The sequence below is a fragment of the Siphateles boraxobius genome, unplaced genomic scaffold (genome assembly GCF_051911475.1).
Source record: "Siphateles boraxobius isolate OS27281-9 unplaced genomic scaffold, OSU_SipBor_1 19, whole genome shotgun sequence".
Lineage (NCBI taxonomy): Eukaryota > Metazoa > Chordata > Actinopteri > Cypriniformes > Leuciscidae > Siphateles > Siphateles boraxobius.
This window is the reverse complement of record NW_027508799.1, coordinates 8,941,112-8,954,193: the sequence shown is the minus strand read 5'-3', so window position 1 is coordinate 8,954,193 and position 13,082 is coordinate 8,941,112. Positions and strand designations below refer to the sequence as shown.

The 13,082-nt window shown below is 39.4% G+C and overlaps 1 protein-coding gene and 1 long non-coding RNA gene across 6 annotated transcripts in view; one reads left to right on the top strand and one right to left on the bottom strand.

The window, feature by feature from the left end:
* LOC143742491 (uncharacterized) overlaps positions 1 to 5,086 on the top strand; it is a 28,680-nt gene extending 23,594 nt beyond the window's left edge. For all 5 annotated transcript variants that reach the window (XM_077235370.1, XM_077235372.1, XM_077235371.1 and 2 more), the window contains one exon: positions 3,934 to 5,086. In XM_077235370.1, the coding sequence (XP_077091485.1) occupies positions 3,934 to 4,868 (935 nt within the window). In that variant the 3' untranslated portion in view covers positions 4,869 to 5,086. The remainder of the gene's footprint in view (positions 1 to 3,933) is intronic.
* A 6,262-nt stretch (positions 5,087 to 11,348) lies between these two features.
* Positions 11,349 to 12,032, bottom strand: LOC143742567 (uncharacterized). The gene is made up of 3 exons (XR_013205483.1): positions 12,003 to 12,032; positions 11,686 to 11,832; positions 11,349 to 11,373 (listed from the first exon to the last, which is right to left on the bottom strand). It is a non-coding gene; the product is annotated as an uncharacterized LOC143742567 (long non-coding RNA).
* Positions 12,033 to 13,082: the final 1,050 nt, after the last annotated feature.

Below are 13,082 nucleotides of genomic sequence, written 5' to 3'. Positions count from 1 at the left end.
GATTGAGGATGAATCTAGCTGGATGGTGAAACAGTGCTGTAGAGTCGAATTGGTAGGGAAGACCAGAAGCTAAGTCTTTGCCAGGTTGAGCTGCAGGTGATGTTCTTTCATCCATATCGAGAGACATGCATGCAGCTACTGTTGGATTGTCTGGTTGAAATGAAAAGTAGAGCTATGTGCAGTGGCGGAACTAGAGTTTTATACATGGGGTGGCCAGGGGGTGGCCACTGCTACTTTCGGGGGTACACAGTACACACACACAGTGGAAAAGCTTGTGGAAGGAATTGGGTCAATCTGTTTGTGTCGAAGTGTTGAACATCCAAAATACTGCAGAAAACAAAGCTGAAGCACCAAGTAGATAAGATACCGCATGTGTCTGTTATGAACTGCTGCATCTATTTACAAAAAAACTCACATTTACAAAAAAAAAATTTAAATTTAATTTAATCTTTTATTAGATATAGCAGGCATCAAGCAGACATGTCCTTGAAAAAGTTAAACAATTTTATTGCCCATCAATAAAAAATATTATCCTGGGAGGATTAAATACAACATAATTCTTTCTTTATAATACTTTATAATAATTCTAGTTCTAATTATTTAATTTATAATTATTTTTTTTGTGTTCATTTTTGGGTGAACAATCCTTTTAATCTGGCAGAATCATCTCAACTTAAATTCCTGAATTGGGTATGTGATTGACTGGTTGTGTCTAGATCCTCTGACCTGTTGCTGGTTCTGAAGTCTGACCACACTGACTCTGACTAGCCAGTGGTGATGCAAGGGCTGGGGGGTCTGTTTGCACCTGATCTGCCTGTTAGTCCAGTCATTTTAAGCCAAAATGGGGGTCAACCTTGAACAAATTGCAACAAGCAAACTCAACTGATTTTGTATCCTCAATATGTCCTGAGTAAGGAAAAAAAGTCCCAAAGTATCCCATTAGGGAAAGTTTAGAAAAAAACACAAATATAGCCTTTTTCTTACGAGAATAGGGTAAAAAGTTTAACCTTTAGATATCACCATGAAAATTACTGAGTTGATTACTTACATCAAGACAAACAAAAAATGTATTCCAAGTTTTTAAAAATTGTTTGTTAAGATGGACAAACGGTGCATAATCTAATTACGTATGTGGTAATTTGCATAAATACCACAACAGATCTAAACATTGGGTCTTGCCAGGTGAAAATGTCTTGTTGAATCTTGTTGACACATAACAGTAAAAGACTTAATGTTAAGGTCTGAATGGAACCCATTTAGGCTACTCATGAGCATTAATACATAGAGGCAGGAAGAAGTACTTTAGAAACCAGCCTTTTTTAATTATTAAGAGATGGGGTTTGGGGCTGGGTCTGTGCGACTGTTTCTGGGGGACGAGTCTAAGGGAAGAACAGGAGACAAGGGTAAGGAGAATGCAGAAGACAAAAGGTAAGTAAAATAAAAAGTGAATCCCCAGAAACAGATTTCGAAACTTTCCCCTAATGGGATTCTTAGGGACTTTGTTTCCTTACTCAGGACATAATGAGGATACAAAATTATTTGAGTTTGCTTCTGTTGCAATTTGTTCAACCTTTTTTTCATAAAATGACTGGACTATGTTTGTGCTTATTTTAAAATAACTGATATCTCTCCCTTTCTTTTCATGTTTAATTGACCCTGTTTAAAAATATGACAAATTTAAAATATGATTCCAATCATAATCACATTCTAATCATCATCCGATTACCAACATTTAACTCTTTCTCGCCAGTATAAAAAAAAAATGTGGTTTTGGTAATTTTCACAATTTCATGGCACCCCAGAATATTTTGTTGTATGAATATCTGTACATACCAAAAGAAAGAACAAACCCTGTGCTTTTAAAAAAAAAAAAAAAAAATAATGTTATTCTAGCTTCGTGCATCTTTTTTTTTAATCAACACTTGAATGTTGGCAAGTTTCATAAAAAGCAACATGAGCAAAAAGCTGAGAAAATCGCATTTTTATCAAAGACTACATCTAGATAAGATTCATAATGATGATCAAAACACAGTAGATCGAGTTCATCAACAACCTACACCCATAAAGCTTCATAGTCCTATAGTGATCGCATTATGATATTGCTTGTTTCTGCTCTTCTTTGCCTGCGTTTTGATCTCCTATCCTCACATTAGCTAGGACATTTGTATACTGTAACGTACACACGGCAAGGTACTGTATATGCGTGTATTAGGCCTAATGTAGGCTATTGGGAGCAAACCACCCTGATGCTAAACCTTAAAAGCTTACTTCAAATATGATGTTTTCTTATTCGGTGAAGTTCGGTATCTTGCAACCGTCTCTCGTCCTCTGCTCGTCCGTTTGAAAACTGCGCGCGCCGCGCTGCCGGCGAACATAATTTAAAAAAAATCAGCATCAGCAACTGCCAGTAGCAAATAAAATTTTGGGGTGGCACCCGGGGTGGCCAATCGCATGTCAGGGGTGTCCAGTGCCACCCCGGACCCCCCTCTGGCTCCGCCACTGGCTATGTGTCATCCGCATAGCAATGGTAGGAGAATCCATGTGCCTGTATGATGGGTCCCAGTGATGTAGTGTAAATGGAGAAGAGGAGGGGTCCAAGAACTGAACCCTGAAGAAATGATGTATGTATGTGGGTGTTGTTAAGTTACCGTCTTACTGTGTGCCCCCATCTCCGGCCATCACAGGATGGGATCTAGAGGACATGTGGTAGGATGACTGGAGAGAAGTTGTTAAGATACATCTGCCTCAGAGAGAAGAAGAGAAGATTTCTGTCTGTTGGTGCTTGGTCAGAGTTTCTGTGTCTGGAGCTGAGAACTGACTGCTATTGTAGTTTTGTCACTGAAGAAACTAGCAAAATTATCAGCAGTTAAAGGGGTGGTGGAGGGGGACAGAGGAGACGGTTGGATGTTTTGAGAAGTTTGCATGTGTTTGAAACACTAGCCGCGTTTCCAGCTGACGTAGATGGCGTAGTATGTTTTGGGCAGAAGACAGAGTTATTTATTAAATTCATAAAAGACAAAATATTTGCAGAAATGCTGGATTCTAAACCTCAAAGAAATGCCACAATCAAGAGCTTGAAGCAGATAGGAGGAAGAAACACCTCATATGTGCCACTCACAAGTATTAGGGGCTTTCCTTACCATTAATGCTGAGATAACACGCCTACGTCTCCTTCAATTAAAAATAATGACTAGTGCGGTGGCTGGGATATATATATATAAACCTACCAGCATCCGTTGCCATGATTTTTGGAATGACTAATCGCGAGAGAAAAAAATGACGATTTAGTCACATAACATTGGTTAATCAAAATGCTGTCATTTGGCAATATTTTTTTATCGACAATTTGAAAAAAATCACAAAAGTTTTGAGCAAATCTGTAATGGAAACATGCCTAATGTTGATCTTGTTTTGGAAATATGAAGATTTTGCAGCATGGAGACTTCAACTGAAAAGGATGGGAGCAGAGACTGATACATACTCAGTCTCTAGTTGAGTTGAGTATACATACTCTATTTTGGTTCGTTGTTCACGCAGAACATCAGATAACCAGGGGAAAGAGGGAGTAGCACGCACTGGCCTGGAAGACGGAGGACAGATTTTGTCTATACAAGTAGCTAAAGTGGAACATAAAGTGTCTGTTGTGGTATTCACATCCAGAGATGAGAATTGTGTGGGTGAAGGAAGAGCGGCTGACATCAGAGGAAAGATGGGAGGGAGAAACGGAGCACAGTATTTGGGACGTGTTCTAAAGAAAGCAAAGAATTAACAATATTGACAAGAGGTGCTTAGAATACAGGTAACACCCTTTTCAGTTTAGTGGGTTTAGGATTCAGCATTTATGTTGGATTTGATGTTTTACATGTCTAAAGGTTTTCATGTCTTTGTGCCATTAAACTGGTGTTAACTTGTTTTTCTTTCTTTTCACCCTAGACCTGATGGTGCTAAAAGAGGAGAGTCAAGAACTGAATGCAAACAGTATGAGAAAGAAATGCCATGATTTCATGACTGAAGAGAAATCTTGTACGTACTCACTGACTCATAAAACAGAAACTAGAAACCTCCAGATGAGAGTTCATACTGGAGAGAGCCCTTTGACCTGCCAACAGTTTGGAAAGAGTTTCAGTCTAAAAGAAAGCCTTAAAGTCCATTTGGAAATCCACACTGGAGAGAAACCGTTCATATGCCCTCAGTGTGGAAAGAGATTTACACAGAAAAAAACCCTTACTGTCCACATGAGAACTCACACGGGAGAGAAGCCTTTCACCTGCAAATTGTGTGGGAAGTGTTTCACAGTAAAAGGAACTCTTAAGACTCACATGAGAGTTCACACTGGAGAGAAGCCGTTTGTTTGTGAGCAGTGTGGAAAGAGTTTCAGATATAAAGAAAGCCTTAATCATCACATGAGGATTCATTCAGGAGAGAACTGTTTTGTATGTCATCAGTGTGAAAGGAGTTTCACAGACAGGTATCATCTTAATGATCATGCAAAAATTCACATTGCAGAAAAGCATTATATGTGTCATCACTGTGGAAAGAGTTTCAAACACAGAAAAACCCTTGAGAATCACATGATAATTTACAATAGAGAGAAGCATCAAATATGTCATCACTGTGGAAAGAGTTTTGAACATAGAGCACACCTTGAGAATCACATGAGAATTCACACTGGAGAGAAGCCTTTCACCTGCCCTCAGTGTGGAAAGAGCTGCACGACGAAAGGAAATCTTAAGATTCACATGAGAGTTCACACTGGAGAGAAGCCTTACAAGTGTCTTCAGTGTGAGAAAAGTTTCACATATCACACAGACCTGAAACGGCATTTGCAAACTCATTCTGAAAAGAAATTGCCATCTTCCTCAGTGTGACTAGGTTTGGAAAAATTAGCAATTTCAACAATCATCTGCGCATTCACTCTGCAGAAATAGAATTCAGTTGTGATCAGTCTAATAAAAACATCACACTTGCACAAACATATGAAAAGTCATGTAAATGTGAGACCCTGTTTGTGTTCTTTGTTAAAGAGTATGGCAATAGAAAGTGTGAATCTGTTTAAAATAAAGGCTACTTTAACTTTGCAGCTGAATGTGGGTTTCATCTGATTGTCCGCCTTCATGAGAACTTCTTTTATTTGTATTCTAACTTTTTATATCCTTCACCTCTTTATTATTCTTTCCTTTGAGGCTTTTTATTTTTGTGCATTTTCATTCCAGTGGCCACACCTGACCATCTTCGTTGCTATAGTTTCAAATATTAAACTTCTACTTCTGCTCTCAACGAAGGCGGTCGCATTTTCTCTCCCTCTCCATCCCCTTACCTCCCCTACTTTGCTCCTCTTGTCACGTCTAGTCTACTGTCTTGTACTTTGAGAGACTCTCTCAGCACTGCTCTCCAAACTAAGAAAACATGGATTTGATCAACTGGTCTCTCAACGCAATTGACACCATCTAAGCTTGGGTTCGGGGGTACCTGACTGCCCTGCTGGAACGTTCGCTGCTGCCTACACGATGGACGTGTGGGAGAGGTGGCGGGTTGTGTGTCTGCCGGCTCTTTCCGTGGAGGATGTTGAAGATATCTACCTGCTGGACCGGATGGCTGCTTGCCTGTGCTGGACTACCTTTTCCTTGTAAACAGCCTAATTCCCAGCGATCATCAAATATTATTTTTGCTTGAAATGCCCATCCCTACAAAATACGAAATGTCTTAAACAGACAACAGACAAGCATCATATCATAAGAAAGAAAATATAAAGAAAGAAATATGTAAAACAAAAAATACATTCAAGTAGATAAGAAATAAAAGAGGCTCAGTAGCTTCTGCAGCATGAACACAAGCATGTAGTCTGCATTGTTGTTGCTGCTACGTGACGTAGTGGTGTCTGTCTAGGGTCGACACGTGGGGTGATAACATAATCGTTTCGCAAAATATACGGATTGGCTGTACACACGAAAATGCAAGGGTGTCATTTTCATATTTATCCACTCTAGGACCAGGTTTAAAAAAATAGCGGTTTCAGTCTCCCAAAACGCCAGATCCCTCTGGACGAAATGCCGATACGATACAAAATATTTACGTATACAGCTAAACACGTCTCTGTGTGGACAGGGCCTAAGGCTACAATCAGGTGAGTTTTTTTCAAGATTGGAGCTAAACTTTGCAGGACAGTGGCCCTTCTGAACCAACTTTTCTCACCTCTGAATTAGAGTATGTAGAGGCATTGCTCCATGTCATATGTTTGTTAGCTTTTGTTACGTCCAAAAACGTATTGGTTTTGTTGTTTCTTTTCTTTTTTATTCCCTGTTTCTCTCTCTACCCTCTCTTTACCATAAGCAGGAAGTAATGGCTGCCACCTGACTTCAATGATTTGTAACCTGATGTGATTGGAGGAGGACAGGAAGCTGTGGGGATTTAAGCAGCATGATTCCATAGACCTGTGTCAAGTCAAGTCAAGTCACCTTTATTTATATAGCGCTTTTTACAATACAGATTGTATCAAAGCAGCTTCACAGTGATAACATGAAAATAATATAAGAGTTTGTTTCTAAAAGAAAATTGAGTCAACGTCCACCTTAAGCAAGGCAGATCAATAATATTATTGAATATTAAATGTCCCCAACTAAGCAAGCCTGTGTGTGTGTATGTGTGGGGGGTGTGGGTGTGGGTGTGGGTGGGGAGACTGCATCGTGTGGTTCCATATCTTAACCCCGAAGTTCTGTTGATGTTCTTCTTAATTACATTTGGTTGATTGATCCTCTTCAGTGTTATCTTGTTAAACACTCTTGTGGTAATTGGTGTCTATGACAAGACTTTCTGGTTAATTTGTAAGTTATTATTTACTACTAATATTTATCTGTGTTAAAGTATCCTTTGTTATTATGTTAATTATTTGGGAAAAGGATTGGTAGAGAGGTGGGTGCTTTTCTTTATTGTATCTGGTTTCCTCCTGTTTAAGTTAGTTAGGGAGTTAGAGTATTCGTTGTACTTTTTCTTTTCTTCTGTAGATTAGTTAGTTTCCCCCATAATAGTTAGAGGGTTTATGTTTGTTATTTTTCCATTACCCCCAATTGAAGCCTGGAAATCCTCCCACACTCATAAGAATAAAACCTCTTGTTTGCTCTTGAGTTTGTCTTGGGTTATTCTTGTTAAATATTAGGTTTGGGAGCTGAACATTGCTGCCTCCACACATCACACCATTTATTTTCCTTCGTTTTATTCTGTTACACGTTCCTTCAACCCTAGACTAAATTGGGACGTAACAGCTTTTTTGCAATGTATTTGTGGGGTGTTTTGTATTTGCAGCAAAATGATGACATTTCTGAGAACAGCTCCAGTTGGGGATTAAACACCAAAAACTGGACTTTTTTTCTTCTTCTCTCAACTACGAGTACTTTCCACAAATAGGAAGGGCAAGCTGTAGTTGTTACACACATACAGTTGGTGGTCAACCAGAATGCCTATTACCGCTGCGTTCGCCGCCATATTTCATATTCCGTCGTTTGCAAAATGACCGCCAGGTGGCCCAAAGGGACATTTTGTAAAACAGCTGCAATTGCCGCATTTTAAAATGTCAGTGGAGCTGTGATCTGATATATATATATCTGGTTGTAGGCTATCTGTTTGTTCTTTAAAACACAGCACAAGGTCATAAAAAAACGTTTTATTTCGACAAGAATGAGACTATGTAAAAAATAAACAAATAAAACAATAGAGCAAACTTTTATAACAGAAAAAGTAATTACAGAATTGGTTAAAGCTAATGAAAGGTGGTAAAGGTATTATTTCTGGTTGACTACCAACTGTAGGAAGGATGTTGGTACTGTTTGTTTCAACATATGGCGCTTTTCCACTGCATGGTACGGTACGGTTCGACTCGGCGCGGAACGGTTCGGCTCGCTTCGCTTTTCCACTGCGTGGTACGACTCGACTCGGTACGGCACGGTTCGGTTCGCTTTAGCTCGGTTGCTTTTCCACCGCAGTTAGTACCCCTTCAAAGTGGGTGGGACTGATCGTTATTTGCGCCGCCTCTATTGCCATGACATCATCGTAAACGCGCCAAATTTCAAACGCAAAACACAGGAACAATGGAGCCTATCGAGGGGATGGTGTTCCTGATTCTCGGCATGTGGATGTTTTTAACTGCAAGACGGAGAAATGTGTTTAAAATGAGGCTGATGGCAGCAAAACAAAATACTGCTAAAAAAACAAAAGAGTCTGGGAACTCTTACAACGTAGCGCAGATGACGACATCACTCAGTTTGCCCGACGGCGCACTAGGGTAAGCTAATCTTGTTTAGGGTCTCAATCGCTATATCGTCACAAAGCATATAATGAATTTAGCTGGCAATATTATGTATTAAGAAGTGTAATCTGTGTATTTCAGATGTATCATATTTCGCAAAGTCGCCGCCACAGACCATCTGTTTGGACATTTAACAGAGCTTCTGAGTGGTGAGATGTGATTGTTCCTGGTTTTACAAACACGCAGTGGTTGGAGAACTTTAGAATCGGAAGAAACGTTTATCCATTTGTGCAACAAACTGCGTCCTGCGATGGAGCGACGGGACACAAACTTCCGCGTGTGTGTACCTCTAAAGAAGAAAGTAGCCATTGCACTGTGGAAGCTTGCAACCGGCTCTGAGTACAGAAGTGTTGGACATCTTTTTGGAGCAAGCATTTCAACTGCGTGTCGGTGTGTTCAGGAGTTCTGTGCTGCAGCAGAGACGTTGTTGGTACCTGAAAAAATTCGTTTTCCAGATCAGGAGAGGTTTAAAGAAATGGCTGCCTACGTTGAGAACAGATGGGGACTCCCACAGTGTATTGGTGCTCTTGATGGATCACACATACCCATAATAGCACCACAACACTATCACTGTGACTATTTCAACCGTAAAGGCTGGCACTCCATCATCCTTCAAGGTGTTGTGGATGGGAAGGGACTTTTCTGTAATGTTTTCACAGGACTGCCTGGAAGCCTGCATGATGCTCGGGTTTTGAGACTGTCCACGCTGTGGGAGGTGGCAAGCCGTGGAAACCACATACCAGCTAGCACCAAAAACATTGATGGGGTGAATGTTGGCTACTACATCCTTGGAGACTCTGCCTATCCCTTGCAGAACTGGCTCTTAAAACCGTTCATTGACACTGGACGGCTGACAGCGGAACAGCGGGTCTACAACACGAAAATATCCAGAGCACGTGTAGTGGTTGAAAATGCTTTTGGAAGATTAAAAGGAAGATGGCGTTGCCTTATGAAAAGAAATGACTGTTCGGTCGACCTTGTGAAATCTATGGTGCTGACATGCTGTGCTCTACATAACCTTTGTGAGAGTCATGGAGAGGCCTATGAGAGTGCATGGGATCCACCTTCAGCAGCAGAACCTGTGCTGGCACTGCCACAGCCTGTAGAGGAGGAGGGCAGGGATGTCCGTGAGGCTCTGATGCGTTACTTGAACAGTTGAATATGTCTGTTCTGTAAAGTGTGTTTGGTCAATAAACTTTTGTGCAGTATTTGAAAATGTTTCCCTTGCATATTTCTTAACCCCTTTCACGGAAAAGATCACAGATTATTTTAGTCAAACATTTCACCACTCGTTAAAACATCACACTCTTACTTGATCTGGAAAAACTTTCCCTCATTATAAAGATTTAAGACTCCAGCTTTGATATTTGACCACTTTTATGATAAATCTGCTTTGCAGTGACATTAAATTCTTAATCTATTTCAGGAGTGCGAAATTATTAATTTGTAACATTTTATATTTTGAATAGGAATCATCACTCATAATGCAGTCAATCATGTTTTCTCAGGTTTATTTGTGTTCACTTACATGCAATATACAGCATCTGGAGAAATAATTATCACATGTTTTTTAAATATTTTATCATACAGAATAATATTTCTATTAATTTTATGTCATAACACTATTTTAAACCATGACCGGAATCTGATACAAATACTCGATGGTGGTTTAAAGTGAGTTTTAAGTAAAAGTGTATTATTAATATTTTATATTGTGTAAATGTAGCTTGCTGATACCTGTTGCTTTAATCCACCTGCTGGAAAAGCTATTCTATTACATAATTCAATTTGTTAAAAGAATTCACGTAAGGTCCCAAAAATATGTATAAGGTCCCAAAAATATGTATATATTTTGTTTTTAAACAAGACTTAAAATAATAGGTGGATTTTGCATGTATAGTAGGATGACATGGGTGTCGATGGCTAAGCATAATGCCAGAATAAAGGCTATAATGGCTGAATTCAAACAAAAGAATAACGATAAAAGAATAATGAAGATTAAGTCTCATACCGGCAGAGGTGTGAAAGGTATGTCTATTGACTACAATAAAGCATGAATGGGACAGTTCTCCTCACCCGACATTAGTCAATAGAATGTAAATGGGTGTCTACAGGGCAATAAAATATTTGATAAGAATCTAATCAGCCTTCTCTTAAAAAAAACTCCCCATATATACTCCACAGCATGGATATCTTTAAGAAATCTTCAGATTTAAAATGGAGCAGGAACCCAGGTTCCTGCTCCATGCTTCCTTGAGCTTATATATCTCAATATTAATAACAGTCTGATTAATTCTGAGTCTTGAACTGTAAACTCTTACTTCTAGACTTGGCTTTCTTAATATATGTTGGTTATGTCTCCATTCAGAATAGATTATATTCAAGTGGGGCATACATGACACCCAGCATAAAAAGGTTGCTACTCATAAGTCACAGCAACCCCTTTTTATTTTGGGTGTCATGTATGCCCCACTTGAATATAGTCTATTTTGAATTTCAAAGGTATAATTAGCTATATTACATGCTAATGAAATATTAAAGCATTAAAAAGGAAAGTACACGTTTAACAAGTAAATTTTATTGAAGAAAAATGTAAACAGATCAAACTTCAAACAAAGTGCAAATATATTTACTGAAAAAATAAAATATATAAAGACATATATAAACAAAAATTTAAAGGTAAAAAATGTACACCAAGCAAACTTTAAACGTCGTGCGCAAACGTATTATACAAAAAAATTCAGAGAAAACAAGTTAAAAAATAACTATTTCTATGAATTATGGACTAGAGAGGTTTTAGTCGGGAAGAGAGGTCTGTTGTTGCCGGCCACTCATCACCTGTACAAGCATCCCCATGACGTTGAGGAAGGCTTGATTGAATGCTGCCGTTTGTGCATTTTCCTCCGTCCTTAAGGCCGCTTCCTGCTCCCTCGCTTGCCGGGCCTCATCGATTGCCATCTGCAAATGGAGCTCCCTCTGTGCCCGGTTCAGTTCCTGCTGTTGAATATCAGCCACCTGCATCTCTCTTAAAACAGCTAGATACTCCTGATGGTGCATGCTCCTTTTCCTCTTGCCTAGATACAAAGGAAGAACAGTTATAATTGTGATTTTTTTTCTAAAGGTAAAAAAAAAAGGAGAGTAAAAATAAAGCTAACAGAATCACATATCAATTAATTTATGAAATAACTGTTCATTAACAACCCTTACATGATCTACAGTGTGAACTAATCACAAAGTTACAGTAGCTAGCAATAATGTATTTATGGTGAGCAACAGGATTTCATGATATATCCAATTTTATTGCAGGCATTCAAATCAAAAGGATTAGGTAAGCTTAGTCTAGATATATGATTTGTAACAGAAAGTGTTTTAGTCGTATTTCATACCTGGTACCACACGCTCTGGTGTCCTGCTGGTGCTGGAGGTTGCTGGTGTAGGCGGTCGTGCTGGTGGCGAAGCTGCTATCACCATTTGGGACGTTGAGGCATCACTGCACGGAGAAAGTGCTAACGAGTCAATCGTAGACAATGCATCTGAAACAAAAAGTTACACAAATTATTGCAACACAAATCAAACTAGTCCAGAACATTTAAATAATTAAATAGTCATAGATGTATAAAAAAATCAAAATAAAGCTTTAAAGTAGATGGTCAATAAAGTGAAGCTTTCAAACTTAATATATTGTTAACTTAACACAACGTACCATCATCGAATGTGTTGTCTAACAACGAGGTGGCCGAGTCCAGGGCACCGTCTCTCCCATTGCTCGCAGGTCGTCTTCCGTAGATAGCGTCCATTTGGTCGAACCACTTCCAGGTTCTCCTGTTCGCACCACTCCGGCCGTTGTGATCCTTTATGGTTCTATAGTCACTCTTAAGTTTTTTTAATTTGTCCCTACACTGTTTGTAGGTCCGGTAATAGCCGTGTGCGGCTAAGAGCTGAGCTACTTCTTGGAACACTTTTTCATTCCGTTTTGCCCCATCCAGCTCTCGCTGGATCCGCTCCTCGGCAACCAACGAGAGGAACGTCTGCACCTCGTCCACTGACCACGATTCAGCCATTTCTTTTTTAAAGTTTTTATCTCTTTTTTTTCAAGAAAGTAAAAAAAAGATGCTAACGCGTTGGCTGTTGTCTAGTGGTTATTTAAATCTAGCGGGTTTAGTGTCTCGTGTCGCAAATCCAATGACGCTGGTAGTGACGATTCTATCTGACCAATCAGTGATCTGCAGTGTTTTTACGTCACATTTTAGTACCGGTACGGTACGCTTGGAACCTCAACAGACCAGGTACCATTTAAAGCGAGCCGTACCGTACCGTACCATGCAGTGGAAAAGCACCACAAGTGAACCGTACCGAACCGTACCGTACCATGCAGTGGAAAAGCGCCAAAGCGTGCCGTACCGAACCGAACTGTACCGTACCATGCAGTGGAAAAGCGCCAATATACAGTAGCAAGAAGTATGTGAACCCTTTTGAATTGGTTGGTTTTCTGCATTAATTACTTATAAATAGGGGTGGCACGATCCGCCTTTTTTGCCTCCGATACGATTCCGATACCTGGGACTCAGTATTGACCGATACCGATCCGATCCAATACTAAAATAATAATTAAAAAAACAGTGCCAAATGAACTAATAAACTGTATCTGTGTGCCTCACTGTGGGGAAGAGACTGTGATTATTCTTTTGTTAAAGGCATCAAAGCTTGACTTAAACATTATTTTCCTTACCTTGTAAAACAATACAGACAAAATATATACTATATAATTAAAAGACAATTATTT